The sequence below is a fragment of the Dryobates pubescens genome, unplaced genomic scaffold, assembly GCF_014839835.1.
Source record: "Dryobates pubescens isolate bDryPub1 unplaced genomic scaffold, bDryPub1.pri scaffold_107_arrow_ctg1, whole genome shotgun sequence".
In the NCBI taxonomy this organism is placed as follows: domain Eukaryota; kingdom Metazoa; phylum Chordata; class Aves; order Piciformes; family Picidae; genus Dryobates; species Dryobates pubescens.
This window is the reverse complement of record NW_026530698.1, coordinates 20,045-42,758: the sequence shown is the minus strand read 5'-3', so window position 1 is coordinate 42,758 and position 22,714 is coordinate 20,045. Positions and strand designations below refer to the sequence as shown.

At 69.1% G+C, this 22,714-nt stretch overlaps 1 protein-coding gene across 1 annotated transcript in view; it reads left to right on the top strand.

The window, feature by feature from the left end:
• LOC128899650 (neurexin-2-like) overlaps positions 1 to 22,714 on the top strand; it is a 45,043-nt gene that overhangs the window by 4,254 nt on the left and 18,075 nt on the right. The window contains exons 4-11 of the mRNA XM_054179315.1: positions 738 to 1,121; positions 1,731 to 1,934; positions 3,449 to 3,475; positions 4,884 to 5,003; positions 11,063 to 11,447; positions 14,746 to 14,936; positions 17,682 to 17,855; positions 20,877 to 20,996. Of these exons, the coding sequence (XP_054035290.1) occupies positions 738 to 1,121; positions 1,731 to 1,934; positions 3,449 to 3,475; positions 4,884 to 5,003; positions 11,063 to 11,447; positions 14,746 to 14,936; positions 17,682 to 17,855; positions 20,877 to 20,996 (1,605 nt within the window). The remainder of the gene's footprint in view (positions 1 to 737; positions 1,122 to 1,730; positions 1,935 to 3,448; positions 3,476 to 4,883; positions 5,004 to 11,062; positions 11,448 to 14,745; positions 14,937 to 17,681; positions 17,856 to 20,876; positions 20,997 to 22,714) is intronic.

Genomic DNA, 22,714 nt, shown 5'->3' with positions numbered 1-22,714 from the left:
CACCCCCGTGCCCCCCATGCCCTCCATGCCCCCCGTGTGCCCCCCCAGGCTCGGTGTCGGTGAACAGCTGCAGCACCCCCGTGCCCCCCATGTCCCCCGTGTCCCCCCCCAGGCTCGGTGTCGGTGAACAGCCGCAGCACCCCCGTGCCCCCCGTGTGCCCCCCCAGGCTCGGTGTCGGTGAACAGCCGCAGCACCCCCGTGCCCCCCATGCCCTCCATGCCCCCCATGTGCCCCCCCAGGCTCGGTGTCGGTGAACAGCCGCAGCACCCCCGTGCCCCCCATGCCCTCCATGCCCCCCGTGTGCCCCCCCAGGCTCGGTGTCGGTGAACAGCCGCAGCACCCCCGTGCCCCCCATGCCCCTCATGCCCCCCATGTGCCCCCCCAGGCTCGGTGTCGGTGAACAGCCGCAGCACCCCCGTGCCCCCCATGCCCCCCCCGTGTGCCCCCCCCGGCTCGGTGTCGGTGAACAGCCGCAGCACCCCCGTGCCCCCCATGCCCCTCATGCCCCCCATGTGCCCCCCCAGGCTCGGTGTCGGTGAACAGCCGCAGCACCCCCGTGCCCCCCATGCCCCCCCGTGGTGCCCCCCCCGGCTCGGTGTCGGTGAACAGCCGCAGCACCCCCGTGCCCCCCATGCCCCTCATGCCCCCCATGTGCCCCCCCAGGCTCGGTGTCGGTGAACAGCCGCAGCACCCCCGTGCCCCCCATGCCCCTCATGCCCCCCGTGTGCCCCCCCAGGCTCGGTGTCGGTGAACAGCCGCAGCACTCCGTTCCTGGCCAGCGGCGAGAACGAAATCCTGGATCTGGATTCGGAGCTGTACCTGGGGGGGCTCCCCGAGGACTGGGGGGGTCCCCCGCTGCCCCCCGAGCTCTGGAGCGCCTTCCTGCGCTACGGCTTCGTGGGCTGCGTCCGCGATCTCTTCGTGGACGGCCGGAGCCGAGACATCCGGCGGCTGGCGGAGGCGCAGGGGGCGCCGGGGGTCTCCCCCTCCTGCAGCCGGGACCCCCCCCGGCACTGCGCCAGCAGCCCCTGCCGCAACGGAGGGGTCTGCCGCGAGGGCTGGAACCGCTTCGTCTGCGACTGCCTGGGCACCGGGTACCTGGGAGCCCGCTGCGAGACCGGTGGGTGCCCAGGGACCCCCGCGGTGCACAGGGACCCCCGCGGTGCCCAGGGACCCCCGCAGTGCCCAGGGACCCCCCGCCCGGAGGGAGTGGGCTGCCCCCCGGAGAGCTGTTTGGGTGCCCTAGAGGGGGTGGCGCTCGGGAAGGGGGCACGCAGGTGCCTGGGACCCTCCGGAATGGGCACCCAGATACCTGCGACCTTTAGGGGTGGGGGTCACTGGGTGTCTGGCGGGGGGGGGTGTCCCCAGTGCTGGAGGGACCCCCAAGCCCCCAACGCCACCACCATGAGCGAGTCCCCAGCCCCAGGGCGACGTCCGGGGGAGGGTTCCCCGGGGCTCGGTGACGCCCAGGGGGTGTCCCCAAGCCCCCCGTGGGGTCAGAGGGTCGCCGGATCAGCGGTTCTAGGGGATCCCCAGGTCAGCGACGACAAGGGGGGGGGGTGTCCCCAAATCCCCCTGGTGACATGGGGGGTCCCCCCCAAGCCCCCGACTCCACCACCATGAGCGAATCCCCAGCCCCAGGGCGACGTCCGGGGCTCGGTGACGCCCAGGGGGGTGTCCCCAAGCCCCCCGTGGTGACCGGGGGCGGGGGGGGGATGGGTCCCCACAGAGGCGGCGGTGCTGAGCTACGACGGCAGCATGTACCTGAAGGTGCTGGTGCCGGGGGCGGCGCAGACGGAGGCGGAGGATGTGGCCCTGCGCTTCATGTCCCCCCGAGCCTACGGACTGGTCCTGGCCACCACCTCCCGGCAGTCCGCCGACACCCTGCGGCTGGAGCTGGACGGGGGCCGCATGAAGCTCACCGTCAACCTGGGTGAGACCCCCTCCGACACCCCCTCCCCGGGTCGGGATCCCCCTGCGGATGCACCCCGGCATCGTCCCCCACCCCCTCCCGGTGTCACCCAGGCGGCCGCAGGGAGGCGGCGCCCGAGGGGCTTCTGGTGACCCACGCAAGGGGAAGGAGGGGCCCCGGGGTGGGGGGGGGTCACGGTGGGGGCCCCGAAACCGGCCCCCAAAGGGGCGCTTGTGGACCCCCAAACTGTCTCACGTGTGGTCCCCCAAAGCGATGCTTGAGGAGCTCCGAAGGGTCCCCAAGGTGGGGCCAGGGTGGAGCTTGAGGACCCCCCCAAACTGGCCCCAAATTGTCCCCGAGGGGATGCTGGAGGACCCCAAAACTGGCCCCAAAGTGATGCTGGAGGCCCCCCCAAGGTGTCCCCAGCCTGGTGCCTGTACCCCCAAACCGGTGCTCAGACACCCCCCCCCCAGCGCGGGGGGGTCCCCAAAACGGCACCAAGGACCCCAAAATGTCCCTTCTGTGACGTCACCAGAGCCGTCTCGAGCACCCGCGCCCCTCCCACCCCCACCCCCCCCTTGGGGTTTGGAGCCTTCGTGACCCCCCCCGCTGCCACTTAGGGCATGGCGCCGGGACCCCCCCCCGAGGGGCTGCGGACCCCCCACCCCCCCAATGGGATCGGGGATCCCCCCAGGGTCGGGGATCCCCCCTGCAGCCCCCTCTGCTGGGTGTGGGGAGACCCCCACCTGGGCCTGCAGGTGTTAGGGGCCCCCCCCCTGCAGGGGTCGGGACCCCCCCCCAGATGGGACTGGGAACCTTCCCAAGTGGTTGGCGACCCCCCCCCCCCCACCAAGGGGATCGGGGACCCCTAGCAGGGTTGGAGACTCCCCCCCATGGGGCTGGGGACCTCCCCAAGTGGTCGAGGACCCCTCCCCCCATGGGACTGGGGACCCCCTGCAGGGTTGGGGTCGTGTCCCCCCCTCCCCCCCGGGTCCCGGTGCGTTTGCCCCCCCCTGCCCCGCAGCGGTTGACGAGGGGGGGCCCAGCCTGACCTCCCCGGAGCCCCCCCGGGCTGGGCCCTGGGAGCTGCCGGGACCTCTACCCCCCCCACTCCGCGAGGTGCCTCTGCCCCCCCTCCTCCCCCCCCCCCCCGAGACCTCCAACCTCCCCCCAGTGCCCCCCCCCCATCTCCTACCAGTTCATCCCAGTCCCTTCCCTCCCATCCCCATCCCCATCCCATTCCCATCCCCCCTCCCCGCCGGCACCTCGCTCCCCTCCCCCCGCCCAGGTCCCGGCCGCCCCTCCCCCCACGCCCCCCCTCGTCCCCGGGGCTTGGATCCCGGCGGCGGCTGCGAAGGGCCCGATCCTGCCCCGGACCCTCCCCCGGGCCCGATCCTGCCCCGGACCCTGCCCCGGGCCCGATCCTGCCCCGGACCCTGCCCCGGACCCTGCCCCGGGCCCGATCCTGCCCCGGACCCTGCCCCGGACCCTCCCCCGGGCCCGATCCTGACCCTGCTCCTCTCTTCTCTCCCCAGACTGCGTGCGCGTGGGCTGCCACCCCAGTAAGTGACCCCCCCCAGGGCCCCCCCCCCGGGCACCCCAGTATGGGCTGACCCCCCCCCCCCCCATACCCCCACACTGGGTCCCAGCAGGGTCTGACCCCCTCCCAGTACCCCCAGCTGGGACCCCACTGGGGTCTGACCCCCCCCAGACCCTGCCCAGCCACTGTGTCTATACCCCCGGGGTCCCCCTGAGTGTGCCAGGGGGGTGCAAGGAGGGGGGGTACAGGTGTGCCGGGGGGGGGTAGAGGTGTGCCAGGGGCGTGCAAGGGGCACACACGTGTGCAAGGGCTGGGGGTGCCCACATGCACATGCGTGTGCCAGGTGTGATTGTGAGCATGGTGCCAGCCGGTGCCAGCTGGTGCCACCCAGTGCCATGGTATCACCCAGTGCCACCCACTGCAATGGTGTCACCCAGTGTCACCCAGTGTCACCCAGTGCCATGGTGCCATCCAGTGTCACTCAGTGTCACCCAGTGCCATCCAGTGTCACCCAGTGCCATGGTGCCATCCAGTGTCACTCAGTGTCACCCAGTGCCATCTAGTGCCATCCAGTGTCACCCAGTGCCATGGTGCCATCCAGTGTCACCCAGTGCCGTGGTGCCACCCAGTACCACTCAGTGCCATCCAGTGTCACCCAGTGCCGTGGTGCCACCCGGTACCACTCAGTGCCATCCAGTGTCACCCAGTGCCATGGTGCCACCCGGTACCACTCAGTGCCATCCAGTGTCACCCAGTGCCATGGTGCCATCCAGTGTCACCCAATGCCACCCAGTGCCATCTAGTGCCATCCAGTGTCACCCAGTGCTGTGGTGCCACCCAGTACCACTCAGTGCCACCCAGTGTCATCCAGTGCCATGGTGCCACCCAGTGTCACCCAGTGCCACCCAGTGCCATCTAGTGCCATCCAGTGTCACCCAGTGCCGTGGTGCCACCCAGTACCACTCAGTACCATCCAGTGTCACCCAGTGCCGTGGTGCCACCCGGTGTCACCCAGTGCCGTGGTGCCACCCAGTACCACTCAGTGCCATCCAGTGTCACCCAGTGCCGTGGTGCCACCCAGTACCACTCAGTGCCATCCAGTGTCACCCAGTGCCGTGGTGCCACCCAGTGTCACCCAGTGCCGTGGTGCCACCCGGTGTCACCCAGTGCCGTGGTGCCACCCAGTACCACTCAGTGCCATCCAGTGTCACCCAGTGCTGTGGTGCCACCCAGTACCACTCAGTGCCATCCAGTGTCACCCAGTGCCGTGGTGCCACCCAGTGTCACCCAGTGCCGTGGTGCCACCCGGTGTCACCCAGTGCCATCCAGCCTCACCCAGTGCCACCCAGCGCCTGGCGCCGTGGCGCGGGCGGGCGGGCAGCTGCCACCCTGACTTTGTGCCCCTCCTCTGTGCCCTCTGCTGCCCCCAGGCAAGGGCCCTGAGACTCTGTTCGCCGGGCAGAAGCTGGACGACAACGAGTGGCACTCGGTGCGGGTGGTGCGGCGCGGCCGGGCCCTGCAGCTCTCCGTCGACAACGTCACGGTCGAAGGTGGGCACCCGGCGGGGGGGCACCGCCGGCGCGAAACGGCAGGGAGCGGATGGAAAGGGACACCGGCAGGGGGCACCAGCGAGCACCAACGGGGGACACCAGCAAGGGACACTAGAGGGGGCCAGGGGGCACCAGATACGCGGGGAGGATGGCAGCATGCATGCCCAGCTCCATGGGTGCCCAGCTCCATGGGTGCCCAGCTCCATAGGTGCCCAGCTCCATGGGTGCCCAGCTCCATGGGTGCACAGCTCCATAGGTGCACAGCTCCATGGGTGCCCAGCTCCATGGGTGCCCAGCTCCATACCTCTACAGCTCCATAGGTGCACAGCTCCATGGGTGCCCAGCTCCATACCTCTACAGCTCCATAGGTGCCCAGCTCCATGGGTGCCCAGCTCCATACCTCTACAGCTCCATAGGTGCCCAGCTCCATGGGTGCCCAGCTCCATGGGTGCCCAGCTCCATACCTCTACAGCTCCATAGGTGCCCAGCTCCATGGGTGCCCAGCTCCATACCTCTACAGCTCCATAGGTGCCCAGCTCCATGGGTGCCCAGCTCCATACCTCTACAGCTCCATAGGTGCCCAGCTCCATAGGTGCCCAGCTCCATGGGTGCCCAGCTCCATACCTCTACAGCTCCATAGGTGCCCAGCTCCATGGGTGCCCAGCTCCATACCTCTACAGCTCCATAGGTGCCCAGCTCCATGGGTGCCCAGCTCCATGGGTGCCCAGCTCCATACCTCTACAGCTCCATAGGTGCCCAGTGCCATAGGTGCCCAGCTCCATACCTCTACAGCTCCATGGGTGCCCAGCTCCATAGGTGCCCAGCTCCATGGGTGCCCAGCTCCATGGGTGCCCAGCTCCATACCTCTACAGCTCCATAGGTGCCCAGCTCCATGGGTGCCCAGCTCCATACCTCTACAGCTCCATAGGTGCCCAGCTCCATGGGTGCCCAGCTCCATACCTCTACAGCTCCATAGGTGCCCAGCTCCATGGGTGCCCAGCTCCATACCTCTACAGCTCCATAGGTGCCCAGCTCCATGGGTGCCCAGCTCCATACCTCTACAGCTCCATAGGTGCCCAGCTCCATGGGTGCCCAGCTCCATACCTCTACAGCTCCATAGGTGCCCAGCTCCATGGGTGCCCAGCTCCATACCTCTACAGCTCCATAGGTGCCCAGCTCCATGGGTGCCCAGCTCCATGGGTGCCCAGCTCCATACCTCTACAGCTCCATAGGTGCCCAGCTCCATAGGTGCCCAGCTCCATGGGTGCCCAGCTCCATACCTCTACAGCTCCATAGGTGCCCAGCTCCATGGGTGCCCAGCTCCATACCTCTACAGCTCCATAGGTGCCCAGCTCCATAGGTGCCCAGCTCCATGGGTGCCCAGCTCCATACCTCTACAGCTCCATAGGTGCCCAGCTCCATAGGTGCCCAGCTCCATGGGTGAACAGCTGCATAGGTGCCCAGCTCCATGGGTGCCCAGCTCCATGGGTGAACAGCTGCATAGGTGCCCAGCTCCATACCTCTACAGCTCCATAGGTGCCCAGCTCCATGGGTGCCCAGCTCCATAGGTGCACAGCTCCATGGGTGCCCAGCTCCATAGGTGCCCAGCTCCATAGGTGCACAGCTCCATGGGTGCCCAGCTCCATACCTCTACAGCTCCATAGGTGCCCAGCTCCATGGGTGCCCAGCTCCATGGGTGCACAGCTCCATAGGTGCCCAGCTCCATGGGTGCCCAGCTCCATACCTCTACAGCTCCATAGGTGCCCAGCTCCATGGGTGCCCAGCTCCATACCTCTACAGCTCCATAGGTGCCCAGCTCCATGGGTGCCCAGCTCCATACCTCTACAGCTCCATAGGTGCCCAGCTCCATGGGTGCCCAGCTCCATACCTCTACAGCTCCATGGGTGCCCAGCTCCATGGGTGCCCAGCTCCATACCTCTACAGCTCCATAGGTGCCCAGCTCCATGGGTGCCCAGCTCCATGGGTGCCCAGCTCCATACCTCTACAGCTCCATGGGTGCCCAGCTCCATGGGTGCCCAGCTCCATACCTCTACAGCTCCATAGGTGCCCAGCTCCATGGGTGCCCAGCTCCATACCTCTACAGCTCCATAGGTGCCCAGCTCCATAGGTGCCCAGCTCCATGGGTGCCCAGCTCCATACCTCCACAGCTCCATAGGTGCCCAGCTCCATGGGTGCCCAGCTCCATACCTCTACAGCTCCATAGGTGCCCAGCTCCATGGGTGCCCAGCTCCATGGGTGCCCAGCTCCATACCTCTACAGCTCCATAGGTGCCCAGCTCCATGGGTGCCCAGCTCCATGGGTGCCCAGCTCCATACCTCTACAGCTCCATAGGTGCCCAGCTCCATGGGTGCCCAGCTCCATGGGTGCCCAGCTCCATACCTCTACAGCTCCATAGGTGCCCAGCTCCATGGGTGCCCAGCTCCATGGGTGCCCAGCTCCATACCTCTACAGCTCCATGGGTGCCCAGCTCCATAGGTGCCCAGCTCCATGGGTGCCCAGCTCCATGGGTGCCCAGCTCCATACCTCTACAGCTCCATAGGTGCCCAGCTCCATGGGTGCCCAGCTCCATACCTCTACAGCTCCATAGGTGCCCAGCTCCATGGGTGCCCAGCTCCATGGGTGCCCAGCTCCATACCTCTACAGCTCCATAGGTGCCCAGTGCCATATGTGCCCAGCTCCATACCCCTACAGCTCCATAGGTGCCCAGCTCCATGGGTGCCCAGCTCCCTACCTCTACAGCTCCATAGGTGCCCAGCTCCTAAGCTCAAAAGGTGCCCAGCTCCTGAGCTCCATAGCTCCATAGGTGCCCATCGCTTGAGCTCTACAGGAGCCCAGTTCCTGAGCTCCATAGGTGCCCAGCTCCATAGGTGCCCAGCACCATTTTTGCCCAGCTCCATAGCTCTATAGATCCACAGGTGCCCAGCTCCATAGGTGCCCAGCTCCATAGGTGCCCAGCTCCATAGCTCTATAGATCCATAGGTGCCCAGCTCCATATGTGCCCAGCACCATTGTTGCCCAGCTCCATAGCTCTATAGATCCACAGGTGCCCAGCTCCATAGGTGCCCAGCTCCAAAGGTGGCAGCTCCTTAGCTCTATAGCTCCATAGTTGCCCAGCTCCATAGCTCCAGATGTGCCCAGTGCCATAGGTGCCCAGCTCCATAGCTCCATAGCTTTATACCTCTATAGGTGCCCAGCTCCATAGTGCCCAGCTCCATACCTCCATAGGTGCCCAGCTCCATAGCTGCTCAGCTCCATAGCTCCTGAGCTCCCTGGGTGCCCAGCTCCATACCTCCATAGGTGCCCAGCTCCATAGGTGCTCAGCTCCATAGCTCCTGAGCTCCCTGGGTGCCCAGCTCCATACCTCCATAGGTGCCCAGCTCCATAGGTGCTCAGCTCCATAGCTCCTGAGCTCCCTGGGTGCCCAGCTCCATACCTCCATAGGTGCCCAGCTCCATAGGTGCCCAGCTCCATACCTCCAGAGGTGCCCAGCTCCAGAGGTGCTCAGCTCCATAGCTCCTGAGCTCCCTGGGTGCCCAGCTCCATAGGTGCCCAGCTCCATAGCTCCTGAGCTCCATAGGTGCCCAGCTCCATAGGTGCCCAGCTCCCTGTCTCCATGGGCTCACAGCTCCCTGGGTGCCCAGCTCCATAGGTGCCCAGCTCCCTGTCTCCATGGGCTCACAGCTCCCTGGGTGCTCAGCTCCATAGGTGCCCAGCTCCATACCTCCATAGGTGCCCAGCTCCATAGGTGCCCAGCTCCATAGCTCCTGAGCTCCCTGGGTGCCCAGATCCATAGGTGCCCAGCTCCATAGCTCCTGAGCTCCCTGGGTGCCCAGCTCCATACCTCCAGAGGTGCCCAGCTCCATAGGTGCTCAGCTCCATAGCTCCTGAGCTCCCTGGGTGCCCAGCTCCATACGTCCAGAGGTGCCCAGCTCCATAGGTGTCCAGCTCCTTATCTCCATGGGCTCACAGCTACCTGGGTGCCCAGCTCCATAGGTGCCCAGCTCCCTATCTTCACAGGCTCACAGCTCCCTGGGTGCCCAGCTCCATAGGTGCCCAGCTCCATACCTCCAGAGGTGCCCAGCTCCAGAGGTGCCCAGCTCCATAGCTCCTGAGCTCCATAGGTGCCCAGCTCCCTATCTCCATGGGCTCACAGCTCCCTGGGTGCCCAGCTCCATACCTCCAGAGGTGCTCAGCTCCATAGGTGCCCAGCTCCCTGTCTCCACGGGCTCACAGCTCCCTAGGTGCCCAGCTCCATAGGTGCCCAGCTCCATACCTCCATAGGTGCCCAGCTCCAGAGGTGCTCAGCTCCATAGCTCCTGAGCTCCAGAGGTGCCCAGCTCCATACCTCCAGAGGTGCCCAGCTCCATAGGTGCCCAGCTCCATAGCTCCTGAGCTCCATAGGTGCCCAGCTCCCTGTCTCCATGGGCTCACAGCTCCCTGGGTGCCCAGCTCCATAGGTGCCCAGCTCCATACCTCCAGAGGTGCCCAGCTCCATAGGTGCCCAGCTCCATAGCTCCTGAGCTCCCTGGGTGCCCAGCTCCATACCTCCAGAGGTGCCCAGCTCCAGAGGTGCTCAGCTCCATAGCTCCTGAGCTCCCTGGGTGCCCAGATCCATAGGTGCCCAGCTCCATACCTCCAGAGGTGCCCAGCTCCATAGGTGCCCAGCTCCATAGCTCCTGAGCTCCCTGGGTGCTCAGCTCCATACCTCCAGAGGTGCCCAGCTCCAGAGGTGCTCAGCTCCATAGCTCCTGAGCTCCCTGGGTGCCCAGATCCATAGGTGCCCAGCTCCATATCTACATGGGCTCACAGCTCCCTGGGTGCCCAGCTCCATACCTCCAGAGGTGCCCAGCTCCAGAGGTGCCCAGCTCCATATCTCCTGAGCTCCCTGGGTGCCCAGCTCCATACCTCCAGAGGTGCCCAGCTCCATAGGTGCCCAGCTCCATAGCTCCTGAGCTCCCTGGGTGCCCAGCTCCATACCTCCAGAGGTGCCCAGCTCCATAGCTCCTGAGCTCCCTGGGTGCCCAGCTCCATAGGTGCCCAGCTCCATAGCTCCTGAGCTCCATAGGTGCCCAGCTCCCTATCTCCATGGGCTCACAGCTCCCTGGGTGCCCAGCTCCATAGGTGCCCAGCTCCATACCTCCAGAGGTGCCCAGCTCCATAGGTGCCCACCTCCATAGCTCCTGAGCTCCCTGGGTGCCCAGCTCCAGAGGTGCTCAGCTCCATAGCTCCTGAGTTCCCTGGGTGCCCAGCTCCATAGGTGCCCAGCTCCATAGCTCCTGAGCTCCATAGGTGCCCAGCTCCATATCTCCATGGGCTCACAGCTCCCTGGGTGCCCAGCTCCATAGGTGCCCAGCTCCATAGCTCCTGAGCTCCCTGGGTGCCCAGCTCCATACCTCCAGAGGTGCCCAGCTCCATAGATGCCCAGCTCCATAGCTCCTGAGCTCCCTGGGTGCCCAGCTCCATAGGTGCCCAGCTCCATAGCTCCTGAGCTCCATAGGTGCCCAGCTCCATATCTCCATGGGCTCACAGCTCCCTGGGTGCCCAGCTCCATAGGTGCCCAGCTCCATACCTCCAGAGGTGCCCAGCTCCATAGGTGCCCACCTCCATAGCTCCTGAGCTCCCTGGGTGCCCAGCTCCAGAGGTACTCAGCTCCATAGCTCCTGAGTTCCCTGGGTGCCCAGCTCCATAGGTGCCCAGCTCCATAGCTCCTGAGCTCCCTGGGTGCCCAGCTCCATAGGTGCCCAGCTCCATACCTCCAAAGGTGCCCAGCTCCAGAGGTGCCCAGCTCCATAGCTCCTGAGCTCCCTGGGTGCCCAGCTCCATACCTCCATAGGTGCCCAGCTCCATAGCTCCTGAGCTCCCTGGGTGCCCAGCTCCATACCTCCATAGGTGCCCAGCTCCATAGCTCCTGAGCTCCCTGGGTGCCCAGCTCCATACCTCCATAGGTGCCCAGCTCCATAGCTCCTGAGCTCCCTGGGTGCCCAGCTCCCCGCCGGGCTCCCCCCGCGCTGCCCTCACCCCCTCTGCCCCTCCTGCAGGGCAGATGTCCGGCGCCCACACCCGCCTGGAGTTCCACCACCTGGAGACGGGCATCGTGACGGAGCGCCGCTTCCTGGCCGTGGTGCCCTCCAACTTCCTGGGGCACCTCAGCGGGCTGCTCTTCAACGGCCTGCCCTACCTGGACCTCTGCAAGAACGGAGACCTCAGCAGCTCCTGCGAGCTCAACGCCCGCTTCGGCCTGCGCCCCATCGTGGCCGACCCGGTGGCCTTCCGCGGGCAGGGCTCCTACCTGGCCCTGGCCACCCTCCAGGCCTACTCCTCCATGCATCTCTTCTTCCAGTTCAAGACCACCACCCCCGACGGCCTCATCCTCTTCAACAGCGGCAACGGCAACGACTTCCTGGTGGTGGAGCTGGTCAAGGGGTGAGGAGGGAGCGGGGAGGGGGTGGGAAGGGTATGGGGAGGGTGTTGGGGTGAGGAGGGGGAAAGGGGAGAGGGTGGAGAGGGCATGGGGAGGGTGCTGAGGAGATGCTGGAGCTGGTCAAGGGGTGAGGAGGATGTGGGGAGGGGGAGGGGAGGGCATGCGGGGGGCACTGGGGTGGGGGTGGTCAGGGGGTGAGGAGGATGTGGGGAGGGGGAGGGGAGGGCGTGGAGGTAGGGGTGGAGGTGGTCAGGGGGTGAGGAAGATGTGGGGAGAGGGAGGAGAGGGCATGGGGACGGCGTTGGGGTGAGGAGGGGGAAAGGGGAGAGGGTGGAGAGGGCATGGGGAGGGTGCTGAGGAGATGCTGGAGCTGGTCAAGGGGTGAGGAGGATGTGGGGAGAGGGAGGGGAGGGCGTGGAGGTGGGGGTGGAGGTGGTCTGGGGGTGAGGAGGATGTGGGGAGGGGGAGGGGAGGGCGTGGGGACGGCGTTGGGGTGAGGAGGGGGAAAGGGGAGAGGGTGGAGAGGGCATGGGGAGGGTGCTGAGGAGATGCTGGAGCTGGTCAAGGGGTGAGGAGGATGTGGGGAGGGGGAGGGGAGGGCGGGGGGGGCATTGGGGTGGGGGTGGTCAGGGGGTGAGGAGGATGTGGGGAGAGGGAGGGGAGGGCAGGGGGGGCATTGGGGTGGGGGTGGTCAGGGGGTGAGGAGGATGTGGGGAGGGGGAGGGGAGGGCAGGGGGGGCATTGGGGTGGGGGTGGTCAGGGGGTGAGCAGGATGTGGGGAGGGGGAGGGGAGGGCAGGGGGGCATTGGGGTGGGGGTGGTCAGGGGGTGAGGAGGATGTGGGGAGGGGGAGGGGAGGGCAGGGGGGCATTGGGGTGGGGATGGTCAGGGGGTGAGGAGGATGTGGGGAGGGGGAGGGGAGGGCAGGGGGGAGCACTGGGGTGGGGGTGGTCAGGGGTGAGCAGGATGTGGGGAGAGGGAGGGGAGGGCAGGGGGGCATTGGGGTGGGGGTGGTCAGGGGGTGAGGAGGATGTGGGGAGGGGGAGGGGAGGGCAGGGGGGGCATTGGGGTGGGGGTGGTCAGGGGGTGACCCCAGGGAGGTCTCTGGGAGTCCCTCAAGGCTTCTGAGGACCTTGGGGGACACCAGGGAGGTCCTGGGCTCAGGCCCCACCCCCTCGGCTCAAACCCCGCCCACTTACCCCAACCCCCCAGTTAACCACGCCCCCGAGGCCACGCCCCCACCCCTAAGCCCCTCCCCATTGCCAACCAATCGATTGGAAGGGTCCCTGGGCTCTAATCTTTCCCTTCCCCCTCAGACCCCTCCCACTTATCTCCCCCACCTGACCACGCCTATTCAGCAAGGCCACGCCCTCTTCACCAAGACCACACCCCCGCCCCTAAGCCCCTCCTCCTTCCCCTTCAATCTATGGAAGCAGTCCCTGGGCTCTATCCCTTCACCTCTCCCCCCCCACCTCCCCCCTCCTCCGGCTACCCCTTCCCCCACCTCCCCCCTCAAACCACGCCCCCCGGGCTCAAACCACGCCCCCTTAGCCACGCCCCCACCCCTTCCCCGTTCCCATCCTATCCCTCGGAGCGCTCCCTGGGGGCTCTATCCCTTCACCTCTCCCCTCAATCCCCGCCCCCACTTCCCCCCCATCCCGCCCCTCCCCCCACAAGCCACGCCCCCCGGGGGCTGCAGCCACGCCCCCGGGCTCAAACCACGCCCCCTTAGCCACGCCCCCACCCCTTCCCCGTTCCCATCCTATCCCTCGGAGCGCTCCCTGGGGTCTCCATCCCCTTCACCTCTCCCCTCCTCCCCCCTCCCACTTTCCCCTCCCCACCCCCTCCCCCCTCAAACCACGCCCACCGGGCTCAAACCACGCCCCCTTAGCCACGCCCCGACCCCTTCCCGGTTCCCATCCTATCCCTCGGAGCGCTCCCTGGGGGCTCCATCCCCTTCACCCCGCCCCCCCCCCCCCCCCCCACTTTCCCCTCCCCCTCCCTCCCCCCTCAAACCACGCCCCCCGGGCTCAAACCTCGCCCCCTTAGCCACGCCCCCACCCCTTCCCCGTTCCCATCATATCCCTCGGAGCACTCTCTGGGGGCTCTATCCCTTCACCTCTCCCCTCAACCCCCGCCCCCACTTCCCCCCATCCCGCCCCTCCCCCCGCAAGCCACGCCCCCCGGGGGCTGCAGCCACGCCCCCGGGCTCAAACCACGCCCCCTTAGCCACGCCCCGACCCCTTCCCGGTTCCCATCCTATCCCTCGGAGCACTCTCTGGGGGCTCTATCCCTTCACCTCTCCCCTCAACCCCCTCCCTGACATCCCCCTCCCCCCAAAAACCACGCCCCATGGGCTCAAACCACGCCCCCCGGCTCAAACCACGCCCCCTTAGCCACGCCCCCACCCCTTCCCCGTTCCCATCCTATCCCTCGGAGCGCTCCCTGGGGGCTCCATCCCCTTCACCTCTCCCCTTTCCCCCGCCCCCATTTTCCCCTCCCCCCCCCTCCCCCCTCAAACCACGCCCCCCCGGGCTCGCACCACGCCCCCCGGGCTCACACCACGCCCCCCGGGGTACAGCCACGCCCCCTTAGCCACGCCCCCACCCCTTCCCCATTCCCATCCTATCCCTCGGAGCGCTCCCTGGGGGCTCCATCCCCTTCACCTCTCCCCTCACCCCCCTCCCTGACATCCCCCTCCCCCCAAAACCCACGCCCCCTGGGTTCAAGCCACGCCCCTGCGCTGAAACCACGCCCCCTTAGCCACGCCCCCACCCCTTCCCGGTTCCCATCCTATCCCTCGGAGCGCTCCCTGGGGGCTCTATCCCTTCACCTCTCCCCTCAACCCCCTGCCTGACATCCCCCTCCCCCCCACTCCCCCCTCAAACCACGCCCCCCCGGGCTCGCACCACGCCCCCCCGGGGTACAGCCACGCCCCCTTAGCCACGCCCCCACCCCTTCCCCATTCCCATCCTATCCCTCGGAGCGCTCCCTGGGGTCTCCATCCCCTTCACCTCTCCCCTCCTCCCCCCACCATCTTTCCCCTCCCCCCCTCAAACCACGCCCCCGGGCTCAAACCACGCCCCCTTAGCCACGCCCCCACCCCTTCCCCGTTCCCATCCTATCCCTCGGAGCGCTCCCTGGGGGCTCTATCCCTTCACCTCTCCCCTCCTCCTCCCCCCCCCACTTTTCCCTCCCCCCCCCTCCCCCCTGAAACCACGCCCCCCCGGGCTCGCACCACGCCCCCCCGGGGGGCAGCCACGCCCCGCGGGCTGCAGCCAGGCCCCTCCCCGCCGGGCAGGTACATCCACTACGTGTTCGACCTGGGGGACGGCCCCTCGCTCATGAAGGGCAACTCGGAGGCGCCGCTGCACGACGGCCGCTGGCACGAGGTGGCGGTGGCGCGCGAGGGGGGCGCCCTGCACGCGCTGCGCGTGGACGGGCGCCCGGTGACGCAGCACGGCCAGGGGGCGCGCAACCTCGACCTCAAGGGTGGGCACCCCCGGGGCCGCCGGGGCGAGGGGTGGGCACCCGGGGGGGGCGCAGGCCCGAAGGGGCACCCGGGGGTGAGTGGGGCGCCCGAAAAAAGGGGGGATCCGGGGGGTGGCACAGCTGGGGAACCCCCTCGGGCTGGCACCCCTGGGGGTGGCACGGCTGGGGAACCCCCTCGGGCTGGCACCCCTGGGGCTGGCACGGCTGGGGAACCCCCTCGGGCTGGCACCCCTGGGGAGGGCACGGCTGGGGAACCCCCTCGGGCTGGCACCCCTGGGGGTGGCACAGCAGGGGAACCCCCTCAGGTTGGCACCCCTGGGACTGGCACGGCTGGGGAACCCCCTCGGGCTGGCACCCCTGGGGAGGGCACGGCTGGGGAACCCCCTCGGGCTGGCACCCCTGGGGGTGGCACAGCAGGGGAACCCCCTCAGGTTGGCACCCCTGGGACTGGCACGGCTGGGGAACCCCCTCGGGCTGGCACCCCTGGGGGTGGCACAGCTGCAGACCCCCTTAGGTTGGCAGCCCTGGGGGTGGCACGGCTGGGGCCCCCTTTAGGCTGGCACTCCTGGGGCTGGCACAGCTGCAGACCCCCTTAGGTTGGCAGCCCTGGGGGTGGCACGGCTGGGGAACTCCCTTAGGCTGGCACCCCTGGCGCTGGCAGGGCTGCAGACCCCCTTAGGCTGGCACCCCTGGGGCTGGCACAGCTAGGGTCCCCCTTAGGTTGGCACCCCATGGGTTGGCACGGCTGGGGAACCCCCTCAGGCTGGCACCCCTGGGACTGGCACAGCTGGGGAACCCCCTTAGGTTGGCACCCCTGGGATTGGCACGGCTGGGGAACCCCCTCGGGCTGGCACCCCTGGCGGTGGCACGGCTGGGGAACCCCCTCAGGCTGGCACCCCTGGGGGTGGCACGGCTGGGGAACCCCCTCAGGCTGGCACCCCTGGGGGTGGCACGGCTGGGGAACCCCCTTAGGTTGGCACCCCTGGGGGTGGCACGGCTGGGGAACCCCCTCAGGTTGGCACCCCTGGGGGTGGCACGGCTGGGGAACCCCCTCGGGCTGGCACCCCTGGGGATGGCACGGCTGGGGAACCCCCTCAGGTTGGCACCCCTGTGGCTGGCACAGCTGGGGAACCCCCTCGGGCTGGCACCCCTGGGGGTGGCACGGCTGGGGAACCCCCTCGGGCTGGCACCCCTGTGGCTGGCACAGCTGGGGAACCCCCTCGGGCTGGCACCCCTGGGGGTGGCACGGCTGGGGAACCCCCTCGGGCTGGCACCCCTGGGGATGGCACGGCTGGGGAACCCCCTTAGGTTGGCACCCCTGGGACTAGCACGGCTGGGGAACCCCCTTAGGTTGGCACCCCTGGGGGTGGCACGGCTGGGGAACCCCCTCGGGCTGGCACCCCTGGGGCTGGCACGGCTGGGGAACCCCCTTAGGTTGGCACCCCTGGGGCTGGCACAGCTGCAGACCCCCTTAGGCTGGCACCCCTGGGGCTGGCACAGCAGGGGAACCCCCTCGGGCTGGCACCCCTGGGGGTGGCACGGCTGGGGAACCCCCTCGGGCTGGCACCCCTGGGGCTGGCACGGCTGCAGATCCCCTTAGGCTGGCACCCCTGGGGCTGGCACAGCTGGGGAACCCCCTCGGGCTGGCACCCCTGGGGATGGCACAGCTGGGGCCCCCTTTAGGCTGGCACCCCTGGGGGTGGCACGGCTGGGGAACCCCCTCGGGCTGGCACCCCTGGGGGTGGCACGGCTGGGGAACCCCCTCGGGCTGGCACCCCTGGGGGTGGCACGGCTGGGGAACCCCCTCAGGCTGGCACCCCTGGGGGTGGCACGGCTGGGGAACCCCCTCAGGCTGGCACCCCTGGGGGTGGCACGGCTGGGGAACCCCCTCAGGCTGGCACCCCTGGGGCTGGCACAGCAGGGGAACCCCCTTAGGTTGGCACCCCTGGGATTGGCACAGCAGGGGAACCCCCTTAGGTTGGCACCCCTGGGATTGGCACAGCAGGGGAACCCCCTTAGGCTGGCACCCCTGGGGCTGGCACAGCAGGGGAACCCCCTTAGGTTGGCACCCCTGGGATTGGCACAGCAGGGGAACCCCCTTAGGCTGGCACCCCTGGGGCTGGCACAGCTGGGGACCCCCTTAGGTTGGCACCCCTGGGGTTGGCACAGCTGCAGACCCCCTTAGGTTGGCACCCCTGGGGTTGGCACAGCTGGGGAACCCCCTTAGGTTGGCACCCTGTGGGTTGGCACAGCTGCAGACCCCCTTAGGCTGGCACCCCTGGGGCTGGCACAGCTGCAGACCCCCTTAGGCTGGCACCCCTGGGGCTGGCACAGCTGCAGACCCCCTTAGGCTGGCACCCCTGGGGCTGGCACAGCTGGGGTCCCCCTTAGGTTGGCACCCCTGGGGATGGCACAGCTGCAGACCCCCTTAGGTTGGCACCCCTGGGGCTGGCACAGCTGCAGACCTCCTTAGGCTGGCACCCCTGGGGCTGGCACAGCTGGGGTCCCCCTTAGGCTGGCACCCCTGGGGCTGGCACAGCTGCAGACCCCCTTAGGTTGGCACCCCTGGGGCTGGCACAGCTGCAGACCCCCCTTAGGCTGGCACCCCTGGGGGTGGCACAGCTGCAGACCCCCTTAGGCTGGCACCCCTGGGGCTGGCACAGCTGCAGACCCCCTTAGGCTGGCACCCTTGTGGCGATGCCCCCCGGGGGGCACCCCTGGGTGACCCCCGTGCCCACCCCGCAGGGGAGCTGTACATCGGGGGTGTGAGCAAGGGGCTGCTGGGCAGGCTGCCCAAGCTGGTGGCATCCCGGGGGGGCTTCCAGGGCTGCCTGGCATCGCTGGACCTCAACGGGCGGCTGCCAGACCTGCTGGGCGATGCCCTGCACCGCGTGGGGCACATCCAGCGCGGCTGCGACGGTGAGGGGGCGCCGGGGGGCACCGGGGGGCGCCGGGAGGCAGCGGGGGGGCACCGGGAGGCAGCGGGGGGCGCCGCGGGGCACCGCGGGGGCGCCGGGGGGCACTGCAGGGGCACCGCGGGGGCACCGGGAGGCAGCGGGGGGGCGCCGGGAGGGCACCGGAGGGAGCGGGGGGCGCCGCGGGGCACCGGGGGGGCATCGGGAGGGCACCGGGGGGCGCCGGGGAGAGCGAGGGGCACCGCGGGGCACTGGGGAGGCGCCGGGGGGGCGCCGGGGGGCACCGGGAGGGCACCGGGGGGCGCCGGGGGGCACTGCGGGGGCACCGGGGGGCACCGCGGGGGTACCGCGGGGGCGCCGGGAGGCAGCGGGGGGGCATCGGGAGGGCACCGAGGGGCACCGGGAGGCAGCGCGGGGGCGCCGGGGGGCACCGGGAGGGCACCGGGGAGAGCGAGGGGCACCGCGGGGCACTGGGGAAGCGCCGGGGGGGCATCGGGAGGGCACCGGGGGGCACCGGGGGGAGTGGGGGGGCACTGCGGGGGCACCGGGGGGCGCCGGGGGGCACTGCGGGGGCACCGGGGGGAGTGGGGGGCACCAGGGGGGCACCAGGGGGCGTGGGGGAGCAAAGGGCTGCGGCATCCGGGGGGGGGGGAAGCAGGGGGATGAAGGGCATGGGGGGCATGGGGGGCATGGGGGGCATGGGGGGCACAGGGAGAACAGGGGGTGGCAGGGGCATAGGGGGGTGGGGACGTGGGGGGCACTGGGGGCACCGGGGAGGGTGTTGGGGGACACAGGGGGGGGTGGGGACGTGGGGGGCACTGGGTGGTTTGGGGGCCCCCAGGGGCATTTGGGGGGAGAGGAACCAGAGGGGGGCACAGGAGGGCACACAGGGGGGCACAAGGGTGGCTCAGAGGGCACAGGGTGGCACAGGGTGGCACAGGGGTGGCACAGAGGGCACAGGGTGGCACAGGGGTGGCTCAGAGGGTACACAGGGTGGCACAGAGGGCACAGGGTGGCTCAGAGGGCGCATGGGGTGGCACAGGGTGGCACAAGGGTGGCTCAGAGGGCACAGGGTGGCACAGAGGGCACAGGGTGGCTCAGAGGGCGCAGGGGGTGGCACAGGGTGGCACAGAGAGTGGTACAGAGTGGCACAAGGGTGGCACAGAGGGCACAGGGGGTGGCACGGGGTGGCACAAGGGTGGCATAGAGGGCGCAGGGGGTGGCACGGGGTGGCACAAGGGTGGCACAGAGGGCGCAGGGGGTGGCACAAGGGTGGCACAGAGGGCACAGGGTGGCTCAGAGGGCGCAGGGGGTGGCACGGGGTGGCACAGAGGGCACAGGGGGTGGCACGGGGTGGCACAAGGGTGGCACAGAGGGCGCAGGGGGTGGCACGGGGTGGCACAGGGTGGCATAGAGGGCGCAGGGGGTGGCACGGGGTGGCACAAGGGTGGCACAGAGGGCGCAGGGGGTGGCACGGGGTGGCATAGGGTGGCACAAGGGTGGCACAGAGGGCGCAGGGGGTGGCACGGGGTGGCACACGGGTGGCACAGAGGGCACAGGGGGTGGCACAGGGTGGCACAGGGTAGCACAAGGGTGGCTCAGAGGGCACAGGGGGTGGCACGGGGTGGCACAGAGGGCACAGGGGGTGGCACAGGGTAGCACAAGGGTGGCACAGAGGGCGCAGGGGGTGGCACGGGGTGGCACAGGGTGGCACAAGGGTGGCTCAGAGGGCGCAGGGGGTGGCACAGGGTGGCACAGAGGGCACAGGGGGTGGCACAGGGTAGCACAAGGGTGGCTCAGAGGGCGCAGGGGGTGGCACGGGGTGGCACACGGGTGGCACAGAGGGCACAGGGGGTGGCACGGGGTGGCTCAGAGGGCACAGGGGGTGGCACGGGGTGGCACGGGGTGGCACAGAGGGCACAGGGGGTGGCACAGGGTGGCTCAGAGGGCACAGGGGGTGGCACGGGGTGGCACGGGGTGGCACAGAGGGCACAGGGGGTGGCACGGGGTGGCACAGGGTGGCACAAGGGTGGCACAGAGGGCGCAGGGGGTGGCACAGGGTGGCACAGAGGGCACAGGGGGTGGCACAGGGTGGCACAAGGGTGGCACAGAGGGCGCAGGGGGTGGCACAAGGGTGGCACAGAGGGCGCAGGGGGTGGCACAGGGTGGCACAAGGGTGGCACAGAGGGCGCAGGGGGTGGCACAAGGGTGGCACAGAGGGTGCAGGGGGTGGCACAAGGGTGGCACAAGGGTGGCACAGAGGGCGCAGGGGGTGGCACAAGGGTGGCACAGAGGGCACAGGGGGTGGCACGGGGTGGCTCAGAGGGTGCAGGGGGTGGCACGGGGTGGCACAAGGGTGGCACAGAGGGCGCAGGGGGTGGCACGGGGTGGCACACGGGTGGCACAGAGGGCGCAGGGGGTGGCACAGGGTGGCACACGGGTGGCTCAGAGGGCGCAGGGGGTGGCACAAGGGTGGCACAAGGGTGGCACAGGGTGGCACAGAGGGCGCAGGGGGTGGCACAGGGTGGCTCAGAGGGCGCAGGGGGTGGCACAGGGTGGCACAGAGGGCGCAGGGGGTGGCACGGGGTGGCACAGAGGGCGCAGGGGGTGGCACGGGGTGGCACACGGGTGGCACAGAGGGCGCAGGGGGTGGCACGGGGTGGCACAAGGGTGGCTCAGAGGGCACAGGGGGTGGCACGGGGTGGCACAGGGTGGCACAAGGGTGGCTCAGAGGGCGCAGGGGGTGGCACGGGGTGGCACAAGGGTGGCACGGGGTGGCACAGAGGGCACAGGGGGTGGCACAGAGGGCGCAGGGGTTGGCACAGGGTGGCACAGAGGGCGCAGGGGGTGGCACAGAGGGCACAGGGTGGCACAAGGGTGGCACAGAGGGTGCAGGGGGTGGCACAGAGGGCGCAGGGGGTGGCACACGGGTGGCACAGAGGTCACAGGGGGTGGCACACGGGTGGCACAGGGTTGGTGACCCGCTGGCGGCCGGGGGGTGGGGGGCGCTGGTTGGCACCCACAGGCCCCAGCACCACCTGCACCGAGGAGTCCTGTGCCAACCTGGGCGTCTGCCTGCAGCAGTGGGATGGCTTCAGCTGCGACTGCTCCATGACGGCCTTCGGGGGGCGCTCCTGCACCGACCGTGAGTGGGCACACGGGGGGGCACCTCCCCGCGCGCCCGGCTCCCTGGCACCGGGCCGAGGGGAGGCACAAGGGGCACCCGTGCGGCCCTGGCATGAGGGCATCCTGGCCCCGGCTCCCTTAGGCACAGGGTGGCACAGAGGGCACACAGGGTGGCACAGAGGGCACAGGGTGGCACAGAGGGCACACAGGGTGGCACAGAGGGCACAGGGTGGCACAGAGGGCACAGGGTGGTGCACAGGGTGGTGCACAGGGTGGCTCAAAGGGCACAGAGTGGCACAGGGTGGCGCAGGGTGGTGCACAGAGGGCACAGGGTGGTGCACAGAGGGCACACAGGGTGGCACAGAGGGCACACAGGGTGGCACAGAGGGCACAGGGTGGTGCACAGAGGGCACACAGGGTGGCACAGAGGGCACAGGGGGGCACAGAGGGCACAGAGGGCACACAGGGTGGCACAGAGGGCACAGAGTGGTGCACAGGGTGGTGCACAGGGTGGCTCAAAGGGCACAGGGTGGCACAGGGTGGCACAGAGGGCACACAGGGTGGCACAGAGGCCACAGGGTGGTGCACAGAGGGCACACAGGGTGGCACAGAGGGCACACAGGGTGGTGCACAGAGGGCACACAGGGTGGCACAGAGGGCACAGGGTGGTGCACAGAGGGCAGACAGGGTGGCACAGAGGGCGCACAGGGTGGCACAGAGGGCACAGGGTGGTGCACAGAGGGCACACAGGGTGGCACAGAGGGCGCACAGGGTGGCACAGAGGGCACAGGGTGGTGCACAGAGGGCACAGGGTGGCACAGAGGGCACAGGGTGGTGCACAGGATAGCTCAGAGGGCACACAGGGTGGCACAGAGGGCACAGGGTGGTGCACAGAGGGCACACAGGGTGGCACAGAGGGCACACAGGGTGGCACAGAGGGCACATAGGGTGGCTCAGAGGGCACAGGGTGGCACAGGGGTGGCTCAGAGGGCACAGGGTGGTGCACAGGATAGCTCAGAGGGCACACAGGGTGGCACAGAGGGCACAGGGTGGTGCACAGAGGGCACACAGGGTGGCACAGAGGGCACAGGGTGGCACAGGGTGGTGCACAGGGTGGCTCAAAGGGCACAGGGTGGCACAGGGTGGCACAGAGGGCACACAGGGTGGCACAGAGGCCACAGGGTGGTGCACAGGGTGGCTCAGAGGGCACAGAGGGTGGCACAGGGTGGCACAGGGGTGGCTCAGAGGGCACAGGGTGGTGCACAGGATAGCTCAGAGGGCACACAGGGTGGCACAGAGGGCACACAGGGCTGGCTCAGAGGGCACAGAGTGGCACAGGGTGGCTCAAAGGGCACACAGGGTAGCTCAGAGGGCACAGGGTGGTGCACAGGGGTGGCTCAGAGGGCACAGGGTGGCACAGGGTGATGCACAGGATGGCTCAGGGCACAGAGGGTGGCACAGGGCTGGCTCAGAGGGCACAGGGTGGTGCACAGGATAGCTCAGAGGGCACACAGGATGGCACAGGGTGGCACAGGGGTGGCTCAGAGGGCACACAGGGTGGTGCACAGGGTGGCACAGAGGGCACAGGGTGGTGCACAGAGGGCACACAGGGTGGCACAGAGGGCACACAGGTTGGCACAGAGGCCACAGGGTGGTGCACAGGGTGGCTCAGAGGGCACAGAGGGTGGCACAGAGGGCACAGGGTGGTGCACAGAGGGCACACAGGGTGGCACAGAG